Here is a 19,154-nt window from a genome sequence, read left to right on the forward strand (position 1 = left end):
CCGGTTTGAAACAGCAGAATTGTGGGATATGTAGTTTTAGATGAGTCGAATATTACGGTAAATTTCTCTGGAAAGAAACAAGGTAATTAGGTAGGTTTAGTGTTACTAGAGTAAATCCACTGTAAATATTAATTTGTGGACCGAAAGGTATTCTAAGTGCATTGTTGTCACCCAGTGTTTCTGCTGTTTTCCGCGTCAGTGTTGTTTAGAACAGCAGCGCGGAGTCTGTGGCTTGTGTAGCAGCTGTTCAGAGGTCGAGGCCTGCGAGTAAACGCATTTGTTCTGAGCTCGCTTGTCTTTAGGAGAGCTAATAACAAGCCGTGCAGCGCTAAAGAAATGACAGCGCATATGAGTTATCAAATTGTTGTCAACTGCATGATTTGTAAAGTTTGATGGGCCACATATAACAGCCTACATTTCAGTAGACAAGCTGTGGGCTGTTTGAAATTCATCCCGGACTTTGGACACCCCTGTCATAGATGCTGCTTAAACTGAAAATAGTTATGCACTATTTACTCTAATTGACAACAGCAGCGTTTTAGATATGCGCTATTAACACTAATGAAAATAGCCATTCTATTTACGTTAGCAGATCTTTGCAATAAGTGTAAATAGTAGCTAATTAGATGCTATTTGTGCTTGTAAATAGTGGCAGATACTATTTGCACCTCAGTATTGTTGTACATTAACAGGATGCAATAATAAGATTGATTTTTTTTTTTTTAAGTCGTGACGTATTGTCAAGTATGGTGACCCATACTCGAAATTGGTGCTCTGCGTTTAACCCATCCAAGTGCACACACACAGCAGTGAGTAGTGAACAAATGCACACACACACACACACACACAGCAGTGAACACACACACACCGTGAACACACCCCCGGAGCAGTGGGCATTTATGCTGCGGCGCCCGGGGAGCAGTTGGGGGTTCGGTGTCTTGCTCAAGGGCACCTCAGTCGTGGTATTGAGGGTGGAGAGAGCGCTGGACATTCACTCCCCCCACCTACAATCCCTGCCGGCCGGAGACTCGAACCCACAACCTTTGGATTACGAGTCCCACTCTCTAACCATTAGGCCACGACTTCCCACGTTAACAACAATGATTTATTTATTGAAATTATAGATGCTGCCTTATTGGAACAACAAAGCCCTTCCTATAGCCTAATACATTATTATTAAACCCTCGTTTAGTGAATATGAAGAGAAAAGGAAGAAAAGCGAGTTTGGCGAAAGCCAGACTCGAACCCAGTCGATCATGTCATACACCAGTCCCATTACTCTCCAGCCTGCACCACTGCAGACACTGAAGAACACTGTCCAATCAGATGAGATGAATATGACATGAGTGGGTCTTTCTCGACTTTTCTCTCGTGAATTAATGAGTTTATTCTCAACATTTTATTTAGACTTTTTCCTTGAAATTTTTTCTTTTTTCAGACTTTGTGTGAAAATAAATCATAACAAGCCGTTTATTTAGTTTAAAAATCGTATAAAGTGGCAAGGGGGGCCTTTTACCCATCACACGGGGTAAAAAGCTCACCAGCATGGGGCAAAAGGCACACAGTATTGATGCAAATACTTAAAATAATGTTTTTTTATAATAATGTCTAAATTAATACTTGCTCAAAACAATAACTTTAGCAAAGTTTGTACTATTTTCTGCTTATTTTCATAAATAAAATAATTATTTTTTATTAAATAAATATACTGTCATTAAAATATGTTAATATACAAATATATTATAAAAATACAGAAACAAAATGATTTAAAAAATAAAGATTCTGAAAGCATTGAAGGAGATCCCATAATAATTTAATATAGATTATATGATATGATTAATATCATGCTTTTAAATATGATGGTTTCATTGTGGTGGACACCCAGCATAACATATGATATTTACCATCTGAATCTAACCATGTCATGTCAACAAATGGAAAAGTCAGACTTCTATTTATTATCATGTTAATTATTGTGACTTTTGCCCCAACAGCAGGGGCGCTTTTTACCCCAAATACCATACTTTTACATATTCTTCCGTTATTGAAAAACTGTTGCTTTAATTGCTTTAAATGATTGAAAATCATTAAGATGACCTTTGTTTCAATTTAATTCTCATTTGCTACTTATATCTACAATGTTTTAAAAAACATGAAATATTAGATCAAGTAAGCAAAGAATCAACTTTACACTGCTGTGTGCGATCGCGTCACGGATCAGCCAAATTTACACGTGCATCTTAAAAAGCAGATGTTTTAGAAAGGGCTACGCCAAGTTTTTGTTCCATTTAGTGGTTTAGTGGAAAATAAAATAAAAGGTGCCTTTTACCCCGGGGCACCTTTAGCCCCATCATATCCTATGTTTTCATAGCCTTTATGAACATTTTTTTTTTCATCCAAAAATGTAGAAAATGATTTTAAAACATAAGATAGAACCCAGATTTGAAGACTACAATAAGATTTCATTTCTACTGTTAATTAAATGTTGGTAGGCTAATATGAGATCGATAGCCTAATTGTTATATAATTCAGATGGGCTACCTGTTATTTTTATGGTGTATCAAAAAGTGTATATTTTTAAATGTGATTGTTTTACAAGGATATAACATTACCATACTTTCAAAACAAATAAAATAGAAAAAATATACAATATGAAAGTAATTTAAGAAAAAAAAGGTTTTTTCTACATAAAACAATCTAAATAAAAAAAATTGGTTTTCAAAAAGCCTTTTTCCCAAAGGTACATCTTGAAAAAGGGGGGTCGTCTTATAATCAGGATCGTCTTATATTGGGGTCGATACGGTAATTCACAGAATGATATGTTTACAGTCATATTTTGTCCAAAACCTCTCCCTCGTCCCTGCAGATGTGTGCCGGCCCCTTTAATAAAAGGCTGTATCGTAAGAGGTTCCAGGGCTGGACCACCGATGCTGTCTACATGGGAAATGTTCACAAGATTGCTTTGGCGACCCTGAGCAGGGGCATCCACTTCTTTGACGTTACCACCACATGCAGTTTTGAGCAGGTTCATTTGTTCGGTATGAGCCAACAAGCCTGTCAGATGTAGGCTAGAGCTTCAGTTCGCTTTTCTGCTTACATGTTGTGTTCCTCTCTGTTTTTGTTTCAGGACTGAGTCATATTGCTACTGCTCTGTGTTATTGGTATGACACAGAGGTAGGCTGCTGACATTTCATGCCCCGGTGTTGAACTTGAGTTTATTTTAAGCTTTCTCATTCTCCAAGCTGGTTTGGTTTTGTTTTAGTTTACCATGACTCATGTTTGATCTGCGTCTCCAGGCTCCAGGAGAAAAGTGTGTGCTGATGTGGGGCGATGACAGAGGCTCTGTGAATTTGCTGTGGTTTCTTCAGCCTTTCAAGGGACTCTTTGAAATGCCTTTTACCAACCAGACCGGCCCAGTTCAAGTCTTTATGCCAGTGAGTGTGTGCATTTTCCCGTTAGGATGAGTATTGTGCCAAGACAGCTTGGCCCTGAAAATGTGTTAAAAAATAATAGAAAAGTATATGATAAAGTGACCATATTTCAATTTCATTTAGAAGTAATAAGCAATTTTCTGTCCTGTTTTTAACCCCCCTCATCAGAACACTCTGTTTGAATAGGTGTGGAGGATTGTAGAATCAGAAGTAAACGCTCACTGCTGTGATTGGCTAATAGTTGTGTATGATTGACAGTCTACATTGCTCATAGATGAACGCTGCTGAGATTTAGGTCAAAAACGCATAAATAACTCAATATATATCAACGATCTGTTAGAATCTGTGGGCGGCGCTAAACAGGCAGCGATGTAGAATCCGTGGGCGGGGCTAAACAGGCAGCGATGTTGAATCGGTGGGCGGGGCTAAACTGGCAGCGCTGTAGAATCGGTGGGCGGGGCTAAACAGGCAGCGCTGTAGAATCGGGGGGCGGGGCTAAACAGTCAGCGCTGTAGAATCGGTGGGCGGGGCTAAACAGGCAGCGATGTAGAATCGGTGGGCGGGGCTAAACAGGCAGCGATGTAGAATCGGTGGGCGGGGCTAAACGAGCAGTGCTGTAGAATCGGTGGGCGGGGCTAAACAGGCAGTGATGTAGAATCGGTGGGCGGGGCTAAACAGGCAGTGATGTAGAAGTAGGCGTTGATGTTCTTCTGCGGAGGCGGTGCTTAGCCACACTATTACAACATAGAGTGGTACATTCCACAAGCTGTTGTTTTGACAGACTGCCTTCAATATAAGCTGTTTTTAGACTAAGGACAAAGTTTTGAGTTCTGAAGGATGTTTTTATAGTACAATGACCTCTTATATGTCAAAAGATCAAGGGAATTTTGGTTTCTCAGTTCATGACCCCTTTAAATCCATTTCTTCTATATCTAAAATTGTGTATTGTAAAAATGATTTCATGAATACAGGATATACATGCACACAGCGCACTGGTCTCCTATCAGCACATCCCAAAAATCCACAGTGAGCCGATTAACAGAATCCTGTATGAGCCGCATAATGAGCTCATTATTACATCATCAGAAAGTCCAGCCAGCTCTGTGGTCATCATTGATGTCAGTCAGAAGAGACAGGAATACATCTGGAAAATAGAAAAGGTGATTATGTAGTATATAATATTTGCAACAATGGTGCATCTTATTCTCTGTGTGCCATATTTTTGTGAGCCAGGTTTATAGTATATTGTAGCAACATATATACTGCACATAATGTGCACATGATCAACCATGCCATCCAATCATTCCCACTGTCATAGATAACTGGGTAGTCAATCAGATAGATAGATAGACAGACAGAAAGGCCGATAGATAGACAGTAGGTCATGCTTCAAAGGGATGTTGTTTTCTATGGGAAAGGACAGTCACAGAGCATTTAAGTCTAAATACACACTCATGATTCAGAGAGGTTGTTGTTGTGGTGTATTTAATTGAGTGTCCAGACCCAAATAAAAAGTCTTCATTTAGTTGTTTTGACGGATTTATTAAAACAGACTATTCCCCAGCATTTTCCATTCTGTAATATTCAGAGAAGTAATAAGCCGCCGCCACAGTAAGTCACAAATTTAATTGTTAGAGAAAAAAAACCGAGTCTAGATATTGTGTAAAACAAGAGTATGTGACTCACTCATTTGTCAGACTAATCTTAATGTGTAGCAATAGCCAACAATACATTGTATGGGTCAAAATTATACATTTTTATTTTATGCCAAAAAATCATTAGGATATTAAGATCATGTTCCATGAAGATATTTAGTAAATTTCCTACCGTAAATATATCAAAACTTCATTTTTGATTAGTAATATGCATTGCTAAGATAACTCTAAAGGTGATTTTCTCAATATTTAGATAGTTGTATCTCAGCCTAATTTTGTCCTATGCTAGCAAGCTTATTTATTCAGCTTTCAGATGATGTATACATCTCAATGTCAAAAAGTGTACCCTTATGCCTGGTTTTGTGGTCCAGGGTCACAAATAAAGATACAACGTTTGAAACCCTTTCACTGTCTTCATCTCCTGCTTCTGCTCCTGCAGGGAGTCAAGTGTTTTGACTTCAGCTTCTCTCTGGGGCTGCTGGTGACTGCTGGAGTGGGTTCTGCTGTCAGACTGTGGAACCGCTATGTGACCTCCCGCCCAACTGCGGTTCTGCGCAGTCACCAGACCACTGTGGTGGATGTGGTTATTCACCAAGCATTGGGCAAGATCTTCAGCTTCTCTAAGGACGCTGTTAGTTTTCCTCCTACCAGATGTCAGAGTGCAAACAGAGAGAGCTATATAAAAGATCCTGGGGTTGGATTTCACAAAAATCTCAAGAAGAAATTTCTTAAGAGAAGTTCCAAGAAGTTCGAAAGAATGCTCCTAAGTGCAATTCTTGAGAAATTCTTAAGAAGTCCTCATGTATTTTAAGAACATCTTATTTTTTTCTTAAGAAAAAAATATCAAGCTTTGACATTATCTGATTGTATTGAAGAGTCCCTGATTGAAAATCGTAATAAGCGTGCACAGAATGTTTTGTGCTCTGTTTTGAGTGAATGCGTCCTGTATTTGTGTGCACACTGCTCAATGCTGCCTTACAAATATAATTTCTTATTTATTGGCTAAAATTAAAAACAAGGTCTTTTTTTGACTCGTTTTTTAATTGTTTCTGAATTGCAAATTCAGTTAAAAGTTATGTCACGCATAATTATGACCAATCATTGTTTAAATTATTAATCATTGTGTCCCTTCAGAGAACTCATGCACATCCCTAGTTGTAGAATTATGTATTATATGTAGCTGTTCTTATGTTTTAATTCTTAATTTCAACAATTAATTTGAAACAACCCGTGAAAATATCTTATCTTGGTGGATTTAAGACAAGATGGAGGTTATCCTAACTTTAAGAAGTTATGTATGATGGTTTTTAAGAAGATTTTCAAGAATTTGAATGCACAAGTTTTTCTCTTAAAGGAATAGTTCACCCTAAAATGAAAGTTTGCTGAAAATGTACTCACCCTCAGGCCTTCTGAGATTGTTTGAAATTTAGCATTACAAACACAAAGTTTTTGTGTTCTCCAGATGTTAACTGATGGACTGGAGTGGTGTGGATTATTGTGATGTTTTTATCAGCTGTTTGGACTCTCATTCTGACGGCACCCATTCACTGCAGAGCATCCATTGCTGAGACACTGATGCAGAGACACATTTCTACAAACCTGATGAAGAAACAAACTCATCTTGAATTGCCTAAGGGTTTTTTTTTGCATTTGAAGTTTCATGTTTGACAGCTGTTGGCATGAGAAATGGAAATCATGGAAACGTCTCTCTTAAATGCAATAAAAGTCAAATATAATGCTCCGGTTTCTCTCCGTGTCACCTTTCAGGTGCTGAAAATATGGGATATTCCTTCTCAGCAATGCTTAAAGACAATTCTCCTGCAGTTCCCTAATATGCATCTAGGCTTCACTCCAGAGCATGGCAGCTTTCCTCTGCTCCTCAGCCTGACTCCAGATCCTGTTCTCCTGGTGACCTGCAGAGAGTATCTGGCCACGCTTCATCTGCACAAGAGCGAATCCAACAACAGCTCTGGGATCTACACCTGCGCTCTCTATAATCCTCATCATCAGCAGGTTGGTGTTTGGGTTCGTTTGATTGATGGTTTGTGGACTGAACATTATAGGTTATTTTAACGTGGTCTAGGTAATCACAGCCTGCGCCGACTCCACGTTGACGGTGTGGGATGTGAAGACAGGCATTAAGAGGATGGAGATAAGGAACGCTCACGGTAAGGAGGAGGTCTCCTGTATGGCACTAGATGTACATCAGCGCAGACTGATCTCCGCAGCCACCAATGGCACTATCAAGGCAAGTCTCACAAGTTGGGACACATTAATAATAACAAAGTCCCTTTGAGGCGAGTCATTTCACTCAGCGGCCTTCTTTGACTTCTTTTGATTTCATTAATGCAAGTACAGCTCCATTTGGACATCCAGCTGTACTGAATTAAATTCTCCAAAGCTGTTCACTAAGCTTACAATTAAATTTTATATTTGAAATCACCAATGAAAACTGAAACAATTATCTTCTTTAAATTCTTGTTGGAATGACCTGCCCAACTCAATCTGTAGCCATCTTCAAGAAACGGCTAAAACACATCTTTTCCATCTTCATTTGACCCTCTCTCTATTCTAACTCTATTTTATCTGTTTAAAAAATAAACACTTGACCCTCTAACACTTGCACTCTATTCTATATCTAGTTTTCTTTAAAAAGAGCCTCTAACTGAGACTTGTCATAGCACAAATTGTTACTCTTTTGTAGATTTTAAATGCTTCTATTGTCCTCATTTGTAAGCTGCTTTGGATAAAAGCGTCTGCTAAATGACTAAATGTAACAAATTGAGTTTCTTATGCTCAAACTTTAAAATGCACTGGCAACAATGTGACTCACTGGCTGTTTTATTTTAAAAGTGGAACTTTTGCGCCATATTGCGCTTTGCACTTTCTCCCATTCATAATATTACTATCACTGTGCCATCTTTGTATATTTAAAGTTTTTAGTAGTAGGGTGCAAAGCTTATCAGTCTGACAAGAAATAAAATGTGCATATTTCCTGGCGTGCTTGGATTTGCCAAAATGAGGTTCACACATCCTTGACAGACATTTGGAAATTTAGTTTGAACACACTTATTAACAGGAAACAGTATGCTGCATTACTGTATTGTATAGGGCAAGTCACACTGCACCGACAGATGCAGACAAACAGAAACACACACGTTCGTCTGGTTTTATGGGATCACTGTTTTACTCATGGTGGTCAGTGCTTATTTTCAATAATTGAACATGTTGAATTGGCATTTTTGGGTGTTGGTTTATCTGAAAAGTGACATACTGTAATCTGGTGACCGTTTGCACCTGCCGGTATGGTGTGAATTCTTCTTAATATGTTTGTAATATGAATTTGTCTTGGTATGCAATGCTACATTTTCCTGTAAAGGCTGTAAAACACTACATGATTTTTAAAGTCTGAACATGCGCTTTGATGCGCAGGAGATGCATGACGGATGGTAACTATATTTACATTTATTAATATAGTAGACGCTTGTAACCAAAGCGACATACAAATGAGGAATACAACAAGCAATTCTTCATAAAGAGGCAAATAAACACAGGAAGTGCTGTTTTATTTTTATTTTTATTTTATTTTATTAGATTTTTTTTTTCTGTTGGAAGCATCTCAAGGAAGAGATGAGTTTTCAGACATCTCTTGAAGATAGAAATATAGCATTGTGTTTTCAGAAGTAAGGGCCAGTGTGTCAACCATACACACTTTAATGGCTACTTAAAAGCAAAAAGGGCTTTCAGCCAGAATACACACATAAAGTGCATTTTTTCTGGTTCTGTTCAACTCGGTTTGTGCATTTGTGGTCATACCTTGAGACGTCTATGACAAAAAAGTGGGGTTTAAAGGTGGTCTGACACAGAACTGGAGATCTCAAAGACATTTACTGAAGTGTATCTGTGAGTACAGGACATCTATGTAAACGCAGACCTGTCCTGGAAGTCTGGTCGTCAGCACGGCGAGGATATCCTAGCCATGGGTCACTGTCCAGGCCTGGGACTTCTGGCTACCGGGAGTTATGATGGAGAGATCATTATATGGAGCCTGGCTCTGCAGAAACCCATCACACGACTGCAGACACACCAGCAAGAGAAGTCAGTATGAAATCAGACTGCAAAAAATTGCATTTTCCTTGCTTATTTGAAATACAAGATTTTACGTATTAAGTGCACATATTAGACACTGAATTCCTTCCCAGTGCACCTAAACTATTTTTGGAAACAAGTATTCAGCAGCTTGCTAGCCAATCCTAAAATGCAGTTCATTTACAAATATAAATGTAGCAAAAACGGCGTGTTTGGTTTCAAGGGTCAGAGAGAAGGTTAAAAATGAGGCGAAACTAAATGTTTCTGGATGAATAACCACAACTAACAACATAAGTGGGAAAATAGTACAATAAAGTGTAGGAAAAGTGTACAAAACGGCCTCTTTATAATATCCCTGCAATGTGCATAATAACCTTGTGATATATATAATATCATTAAGTTAATGTTGCATGATTATCAGTTAAAATTCCCGTGCGCTGTGATTCATAGCAAATAATGCGCAGTAAGAAAAAAATTACAACATGTCCATTTGCACTATAAACAACTATTTTTAAAAGTTGTAAGTAAATCAAAGATTTTTTTTAGAGTGTGTTTTAAAGGAAAAACTGTTAGTCTTTCGACTAATAGTTACAGTTTAATTAAATATGTTAGTTGCTGTTACTTTGTAATAATTCATAAATTTTGCAATTTATTATTTTGCAAAGAATATTCTTTGAACACTGATTTTTTTTTATTGTAGGATCCAGATTATACATTGAAGTGGCAAACCAACACAGTGGAAAAATTATATTGCACAATTAAAGAATTGCATTTTAATATTATCATGAAATCCATGCTTAACAGTTTGCAAAATTATTAAAATAGCATTGTCTGTATAGGTAAACTGACTGTTTTGATTTCTAAATGTCTTCTGAATTTCAAGTAGTTTATAATTCACACAAGATTAATATTGCTATCCTAACAAAACATGCTTGTTTGGTCACTTGTTTTGGTTTTATTATTTGCATTTAACAGTTCTGCAACACATCTTTGGATTGTGAATGACCAGTTTCATGCAGAACCACTGCATTAAGACAGGTGCTGTTGTTTGTATATTCGCTTATGGAGTGAAATAATGTGCTTCTGTGTGTGTAGAGCTCATCTGCCCGTTCATAGACTCCTGTTCTTGCAAAGACGAGCCCAGCAAAGTCATTTGAGAAGCGGTGCTGTGCTGCTCAGCTCACAGAATGGATTTGTCTTCTGGTGGAGCATCTGTGGGTCCAGACACAACCACGGTAAACATAATACCTGAGAGCAACTGATGACAACTCGACACATCTCAAACACTATAATACAGACCGTTTTAAATAGTTTAAAACAGGACAGTTCTATGCGCCTGATGAATCTGATGAGAGCGTGATGGGTTTAAGCACAGATCAGGAAAATAGTCTACTAGTCACCGGAGACACAGCCGGATTCATTAAGGTCTGGGACATCTCACAGTACGCCTTATCCGCTGCAGATACGGAGGTATGGAAATTAATGAGCACGTTTACATGCACACCAGTAAGCTGATAACTCACAAATATCAGCTTATTAAAATAACCAGTTTTCCCTGTTTGCATGCACATCAGTACCCTGATGAATTCATTAATAAATCAGGTTATTTCCCTGTAGTGATGTTAAAATATAATCATTTGTATAAAGCTTGCAAGATGTCAGCGGGAAACTTACATCTCACATTCATGTCCCTGCAGCACAAAAGCAGTCATGAGTAACACAGGTATATTTGTAGCAATAGCCAACAATACATTGTATGGATCAAAATTATACATTTCTCTTTTATGACAAAAATCATTAGGATATTAAGATCATGTTCCATGAAGATATTTTGTAAATTTCCTACCGTAAATATATCAATTTCTGGTTAAATTTTTCAAACACATTTATCTTCTTTTAAGAATGTTTAGGTATTTGTACTGGAAAACAAAATAATAATAAAAAATGTATATGTTTTTATATCTTTGGATTACCTGCTCTTATCTGCACCAGTCAATGCAGTTTAAAGCCTCTTTGCAAAAAATGTGCCATTAGTTCTGCAACTAATTCTCCAGAAAAGCAAGAAGATAGGTATTTAGCCCAAACTAGAAGCTCATATCCTAGGACAGATGTGAGTCTAACATCTGGTGTGTCTGTAGAATATTTGATTAGTGTCCACATATGGCAGAGCAGGTTTGGCTCTGAACTCACTGAGAGGCTTTAACAAATAAACCCACAGCGTGAACGATGTCAGTGGTCAGATATAGCTGCCATAAGCATATGGCAGAAACGGCAGTGGATCATAAGCAATCACTTTGGTATAAATGCGTGGCATTCATTGATTGTGAACTGCTCTGAAACGCCGAGCCAAAAGAACAGCGCCAGTTTTATACTTTGAACACGCAGAGCACACATTTATTTCATTAAACACTACTTCTGAAGTTTAAGGGTCACATTAGGCCATATCAAGATTACTGTTTTTTCCATTCCCAAATTTAAGACCTCTTGAAATGATCACTAAGACTTTTATTATAACTATTTATGACCTTAAAGTTGATCAAGCTCAATTTAAGACTGCTTTTATGCATTTTATGAAAACAGCAGCTCAGAGATTAAAAGTGATTGCTAAAATGTATCTTTTTGTGTTCTTCAAAGAAACAACATGAGGGAGAGTAAATACAATGAAAAGATACAATATTGTCCTATTTCTGTAGCCTTTGCTACAAGTGTGTTTGTGCCACTGAGATGCATTGATGCACTTATTGCTGGTTAATGTTTGGCAGCATTATGCGACCGCATGTCATGACATGGTTAAAAACCTTCCATCTCCAGGCTCAGAAAAACTCCTCAAAGAGGTTGAGGAAAGTGGAGTAAGGGGCAAGGAAAATGGACATCATGCTCATGTTAAGAGCACGATGTTATCTGTTCTGACATACAGTGTGAAAGCATTTGAAAATTAGGCAGTAAAAATCCATTGTTTTGGTCTTGATTGAGCTTGTGTGTAAAATAAGTTCAGGCATTTTAAATTTGTGTTAACTGCATGCATTTTGTGTCAAAGCAACAAGACATGTTAATTGTATAGCCTACACAGACGGATGTTGTGCTAACTGCGTTAAGAGTTTAGGAAAATCGAAAAAAATTGTCATTGCGATTGTAAAAAAAACTGTGAATTGATCAAAAGTGATGATAAAGACATTTATAATGTTACAAAAGATTTCTATTTCAGATAAATGCTGTTCTTCTGAACTTCCTATCATCAAAGAAACCTGAAAAAATCTACTCAGCTGTTTTCAACATAATAATAATAAATGTTTGTTGATCAGTAAATCAGAATATTATTATGATTTCTGAAGATCATGTGACACTGAAGACTGGAGTAATGATGCTGAAAATACAGCTGCAGATCACAGAAATACATTACAGTTTAACACATATTCATATAGAAAACAGCTGTTTTACATTACAATAATATTTAAAATTTTTTACTGCATTTTTGATCAAACAAATGCACCCTTGGTGAGCAAAGGAGACTTCTTTCGAAAGCATTAGAAAATCCTGATCAGTACATTTGCACTCACTTCTCACCTTAATATCAACCCAAACAACAAAACCGTCCAACAGAGCAGCATTACTTGAAAAGCAATGCTTTTATAGACTCGACTGTGAATAGTGAGCGTTCAGCGCAGACCCACAGGATCTAGCAGTTTTCTGAGCTCTCTTCCCTCAGCTCCGGCTCTAAGTCCTCGTCATGCCAAAACAAGCGATTAACTGAGCCTCCCGACTGAGCTGGGTGTGTTACTCGGCTCCTGCAGCTGTCTAGACGCTCGTCTGCTGATGCTCAGTATCCTCCAGTATCTTCTTGATCTTTCAGAGCAGCTGCTCAGGGGATTCTGGGACAACATAGAAATTCAAAGTTTTTGGCATAAAGTGTGATCCACTCTAAAGATCATTCTGTCAAAAATGGCCCATTTAGACAAGAATATATGTATACATTGAAGAGTTCATCTGAACTTTTCTTCTAAAATAAGCATTTTTCTCAAGCTCTCCTGTGTAGGTTGAATTATTCCACTTTAATGCCAATGAAAATAACCTATTTATTGCCATTAAAGTGAAATTACTGAACCTATACATGAGAGCCTGAGAAAAATGCTTATTTTAGAAGAAAATTTCTGAGGGCACTTAGAGGCTTTTGCATATGAACTCTTCATATATAAGCTGTATGTATGGACAGTATACACACACACACACACATGCACACACTCACACACACACACACACAGTTAAGTTAAAGCACTAAAATTACTAACTGGACATAATATAAATAAAACCTAATTGAAATACAAAAAATAAATGAAACCTAAATAGTAATATTTAAAATAAATAAAAACTAACACAAAAAACAAAAGCACATAACAAAATTACTACAAATGTAACTAGAATTAAAATGAAAACTGAAAGTATAAAAAATAAAATCTTATTCAAAATATTCATGAAACTGTAATACTAAAATAACACTGGTTCAGAAAGATGTCACATTACAGAAGTTAAATGTGTTAAATTGTCAAAAGTCATCTTTAAACATTTATTCCAGATTAGATAAGTTTAATTTCTGTGTTAACATGTAATGTCTATTTCTGATTGCAGAGTTAGCTCTAGACCTGCAAAGAAGCCGTATGTCTCTACAGACCCCAGACTCTGACCGCAGCAGCTCTTTAGAAAGGTTCCCACTGCCTAAATACAGTAAGGTAAGTCAGTTCAGTTTATCTGTGTCCCTGCAGCACAAAAGCAGTCATCAGTAGCACAGGTATATCTGTAGCAATAGCCAACAATACATTGTATGGATCAAAATTATACATTTCTCTTTTATGACAAAAATCATTAGGATATTAAGATCATGTTCCATGAAGATATTTTATAAATTTCCTACCGTAAATATATCAAAACTTCATTATTGATTAGTAATATGCATTGCTAAGAACTTCATTTGAACAACTTTAAAGGAGATTTTCTCAATATTTAGATTTTTTTGCTCCCTCAGATTCCAGATTTTCAAATAGTTGTATCTCAGCCAAATATTGTCCTATCATAACAAACCATACATCAATGGCTTATTTATTCAGCTCTCAGATGATGTATAAATCTCAATCTCACAAAATTGACCCTTTTGACTGGTTTTGTGCTAAAACTGCAGTACTTGACAGTTTGTAAAGGGTTTCTCTACAGTACAGTCTGTCTTCGCCGTGTGTCTCAGGTTCTGTCTGGAGATCATGCATTAAGGGATCTGGAGATTAAGATGACTGCACGGCAACGCAGGCCACGGGATTCTGGCCGAGAAAAACTCTGCCGCTTCAGTCTCTGGAGCTGCCGGTTAGTCAGTCTTTCCTTACATGTTCAAATCATTGCCGTTAATATGAGCATGAGTTTGTGTTGAAATGGTCGGGATGGGACAGTTGTTGTGGCACAGACATGCTGGTTGTGATGTCACAAAAAAGCAAAGGCTGAGCCCATGGTTATTAATGAAGTTGTGCACAAATATTGTAACATTATCTTTTAGTGTTTTGAATAAATAAATAGTCTATGAATTTTGGTTCTCAACTAAAGGAACGGAACTCAAATAGGATCATCAGCATTATTTGAAATTAAATAAAATCCATACATTTTAATATTATTAATAAATTAATCTTTCTAAAATTATATTTTTTAAAAATTCTATTCCAAAATTTATCTTTTTTATTTTTCCCCTTAAATAACTATTGTTTCTTTTTGTTTCCCAGTTTTTGTTTAAATAAAATAAAATAAAAACAAGCATAAGTATAGAAGAAATAATAGAGGAGAGATCTTTTATATATATATATATATATATATATATATATATATATATATATATGCCCAAACAGGTTAAAAAAACACTTATCTTTGAGACCAAATGAGATGTGAATTGATACATGAATTGTTACAGAAAACAGAATTGTTTGTATTTTTATTATTTTTATTAAAATATATATTTTTTAAATTGTATAGAAAACTAAAATAAAAATAGAATCATTAAACATTACAAAGGAAAAAATTCAAGATTTAAAACAAATAAACAATTAAAATTTTAAAAAGTTAAAAATATTACATTACATATAATTTAAAATTGTTGCTAAAAAAACAACAACAATACAACCACCTGACAAACTTAAAAAAAAGGCTACTGACCGTAACGGCACGTTTAAGGGAGCGAGACATTGTCATGGCAACCACATCACACAAGTCAGACACATTTCACAGTGGAAAAAAGAGCATTTAAAACCCTCATCTAATTTAAGCAAGAAGCCGTTCACAGTAGCTATGTTGCTATCCAAAGATGCAAATTTAACTTATGCTCAAAACTGGAATATTGCATAAAACATTCGCAAAATGAAGCACTGTTTCCATCCAACGAGTCAAAGAGAACAAAATCGTCACTTCCTGATAAACTGGAGCTAATTATCAATAAGAAAAGTCAGATAAGCCACACTGCATATAATAATTTTCATATATGATAAATGACTTGTGCCTCAGAGCGAGCAGATGAAACACAATAAATGCTGCCATTGCTTTCAGAGGTGGATGCCTGATGTTTGGAAACGCAGTCGTGTAAGAGAATTATACAGAAATACTTGATTACAGACTTTGCTCAGGCATTTCAGAGCGACCAAAACAACATTTCTGATGCTGTGCAATGAGATCGGTCCGCTGGTTAGTAAGGTTATGCCGTCCCATAGCGCAAACTCACATGACTTTTTTGATGCACAAATGGAATTTATTCGGTAAAAGTGTTTCCATCGTAATTTATGTGCATTTTTTCCTCATTGGATAAAATTTTTATCGTGCGCATAAGTTTTTTATGATTTTTTGCGCATCTAGACGTTTCCATCCAGTGTTTTTTATGCGATATTCCAAAATGTGCATAAAGATCTCCACAATCATGTGAGAACTGTGACTGTAATTAGAGATAAAATAAGTGTAACTCTTTTTAGGAGATCAGTGAGCTGAAAGATGTTCCTTTGAAGCCTTGGAGACTGACGATAAGTCAGATTTCCTCCAGAGGAGCAGAGGCGAGCTCTCGCATGCTGTCTTCTGAAGCTCCTCTGCATTGTGAAACACTGGAGGACTAGACAGCCGTATGATGAGGACACAGGGTTTATTTTTTTACCGCAGGTCAGTGACTGTACACTGAATTACACTGTTGTGCACCGAAGTGCACCTCCTCGGTCTTAACAGTTTAATAGACATTGCTTTTGTGCCATCAATGTTCAGTCACATCAGTGTTTGAATGCACTATGTATTATTTATTACAATATAGAGGAAAATAATTAAAAAAATGTTTTTGAAATTTGACAGTGTATGTATTTTAGCAATAAATATTTTTTCTTAATTAAAAATGAGGTTGTATAGACATTCTGTTGATTTTGGCCTCAATTATTAAGCTGATTGACAACATTAAAATGTCTTTCTAAAAAATCCTGGCAACAAAAGATTTGTAAATTAACACCTTGAATGACATTGAAAATCACTCAGTAAACCTTATCAACCATATAGAAAGCACCAGCAACATCATAGCAATACCTTAGCAACACCTTAGCAACCATTTAGAAAGCACAAGCTACATAGCAACGCTTTACCAACCATATAGAAACCATCAGCTACATCATAGCAATGCCTTAGCAACACCCTAGCAACCACATATGAACCACCGGCTACATCATAACAATGCCTAAGCAACACCTTAGCAACCTAATAGAAAGCACCAGCAACATAATAGCAACACCTTATCAACCACATAGAAAGCACCAGCAACATCATAGCAATACCTTAGCAACACCTTAGCAACCATTTAGAAAGCACAAGCTACATAGCAACGCTTTACCAACCATATAGAAACCATCAGCAACATCATAGCAATGCCTTAGCAACACCCTAGCAACCACATATAAACCACCAGCTACATCATAACAATGCCTAAGCAACACCTTAGCAACCTAATAGAAAGCACCAGCAACATAATAGCAACACCTTAGCAACTATATAGAAACCACTAGCAACATCATAGCAATGCCTTAGCAACACCTTAGCAACTATATAGAAGCAACACAATACCCTAGCTACTGCATAGTAATGTCTTAAAAACAATCAGATCACTTAAGCAACTCTAGGAAACAGTAGCCAATCAGTGCCTTAGCAACCACCCAGAACACCCTAGCAAAGCCTTAGCAACAATAGAACACCCTTACAACAATACAAAAAACAACACGCAGCACAGCTTGAACTGAGTGAGAAGTTACCCCGTAAGCGAGGCCAGGGGCTCCATGTGAGCGACTCCATGCGTCTCCAGCAGCCTGTGATTGTGCTCACTGAAAGCACATTTAGACCTTCGCTGCAGGCCAGACCTCATAGAGGAATGTGTCCACTGCAGCACCGCTCCAACCAAAATAAATGCCTCCCTGGACACAAAACCCAAACACAAGCAGCCAGGTACCTCATCTAAAAAAAAAATTCCTGAGAACCATTCATAATTCATGGAGTGCAAATCAAATTTAAACAGTATGGTCCATAAGACACGTTTTTTCCCCCTGGAGCTCATAAAGTCAGACTATGGGCCGTTTAATTCATGAACTATCCCAAACACAATCAGCATTACACCTGCACTACTTAGCAAAGAAAAAGAAGAAAAAAATAATGCTATAGGCATCAATCGTTGCATCAATCATTGCAATCATCGCAGTTTTGAGAGCGAGTTCTGTTCCCCTTACTAAAAAGTAGCATACTTCATGTTATTTTATTAAGTATACTTACGTAAAGTTCAAATATATTTTTAAATATACTTGATGTAGTAAGTATACAAATATCAGTGTACTAGTAGCATACTTGTAAGTGTACTATTTCAATACTCCCATGAGACTACATTGACCCACTTTCTAGTATATAAGTATACTTTAAGTATAACAGTAGTAAACTTTGAGTACACAACTAGTTTACATCAATGTTTGTAGCTTGTACTGCAACTAGACTAAAAGTGAACTTATAGGTATACTGATAGTTTACTAATTAAATACTTGTGGTAGTATTTTAGTACACTTTGAAGTATAGTCTCAGTAAACTACTAGTTTAGTAAAGAACAATCAGGGAAAGAACAGGGTATCTGCTTGTAAACAAAAACATTTTATTCTAGATTCATGCATTCTTTGTTTAAACACTTGAATGTGGGTAAGTTTCATGAATAAAAAATAAAGAAATAAAGAACATTTTGAACAAAAAGCTGAAAAAAGACTATGAATTGGATTCAGAATGATAATCAGAGCGTAGATGGAGTCGATCAGCACCCAAAGCTTGACCGTCATTATTACCTCTTCATTGGTTGATATTTTATTCATAACATTACACAGATTTTGAACAAATGATTTTCCAGGAAGCTACAAAATGTATAATTTGTGGCATTCAAATCAAATTTAAACAGTAGTTATGGTCCATAAGACACGGTTTGGAATCATTGTTCCTGCTAGAGTCACATAAATGAGTGGTTTAATTGATGAAATATCACAAGCACAATCAGCCCTGCTTCACCTGCAGCTCTCGTCCTCTGCCGCTCCTCGAGCCAATCATTCATCAGCCGAACACGAGCGCTGAGATTTATTAGTTCTTCCATCTATCCATTCAAGAAGAACTGGACGACTGAAACGTGACGGCCTGCTCAGCTCTCGTCTGGGAACTCCCTCTAAATGTGGAATGCATTCGTCTGATAGCAAAACAAGCGAGTACAAATGAAGCTGCTCTCGTCACAGATACTGTATGCTTTCTTTTTTTGACTAGGAAACTTTCTTCACCACTTCTCACCAAGATTTCCCAAAAGCCAGCTTTTGACATGCTGTTATATAATTTGTTGAAAGGATTCCTGGAAGCTTTGGAGCTGCTCTGCATGAATAATCCAAGACAGATAACGAAGAGTACAAGTAAACAAAGCTTGAGGCTTTGGAGG

General features: G+C 36.8%; 1 protein-coding gene across 1 annotated transcript; it reads left to right on the forward strand.

Annotated features, from left to right (window-relative positions):
- Nucleotides 1-15: 15 nt before the first annotated feature.
- Nucleotides 16-16,296, forward strand: LOC306858098 (cilia- and flagella-associated protein 337-like; the record flags this gene model as incomplete). Its single annotated transcript, XM_079398495.1, has 15 exons — nt 16-90; nt 2,867-3,038; nt 3,128-3,174; nt 3,297-3,434; nt 4,403-4,591; nt 5,526-5,717; nt 6,854-7,099; nt 7,170-7,334; nt 9,000-9,184; nt 10,271-10,410; nt 10,551-10,645; nt 11,938-12,031; nt 13,799-13,899; nt 14,406-14,525; nt 16,159-16,296. Exons 2-15 carry the CDS (start codon nt 2,867-2,869, stop codon nt 16,294-16,296), a joined length of 2,022 nt encoding a protein of 673 aa, XP_079254621.1. The 5' UTR covers nt 16-90.
- Nucleotides 16,297-19,154: the final 2,858 nt, after the last annotated feature.

The sequence above is a fragment of the Barbus barbus genome (assembly GCF_936440315.1).
Source record: "Barbus barbus genome assembly, chromosome: 38".
NCBI lineage: Eukaryota > Metazoa > Chordata > Actinopteri > Cypriniformes > Cyprinidae > Barbus > Barbus barbus.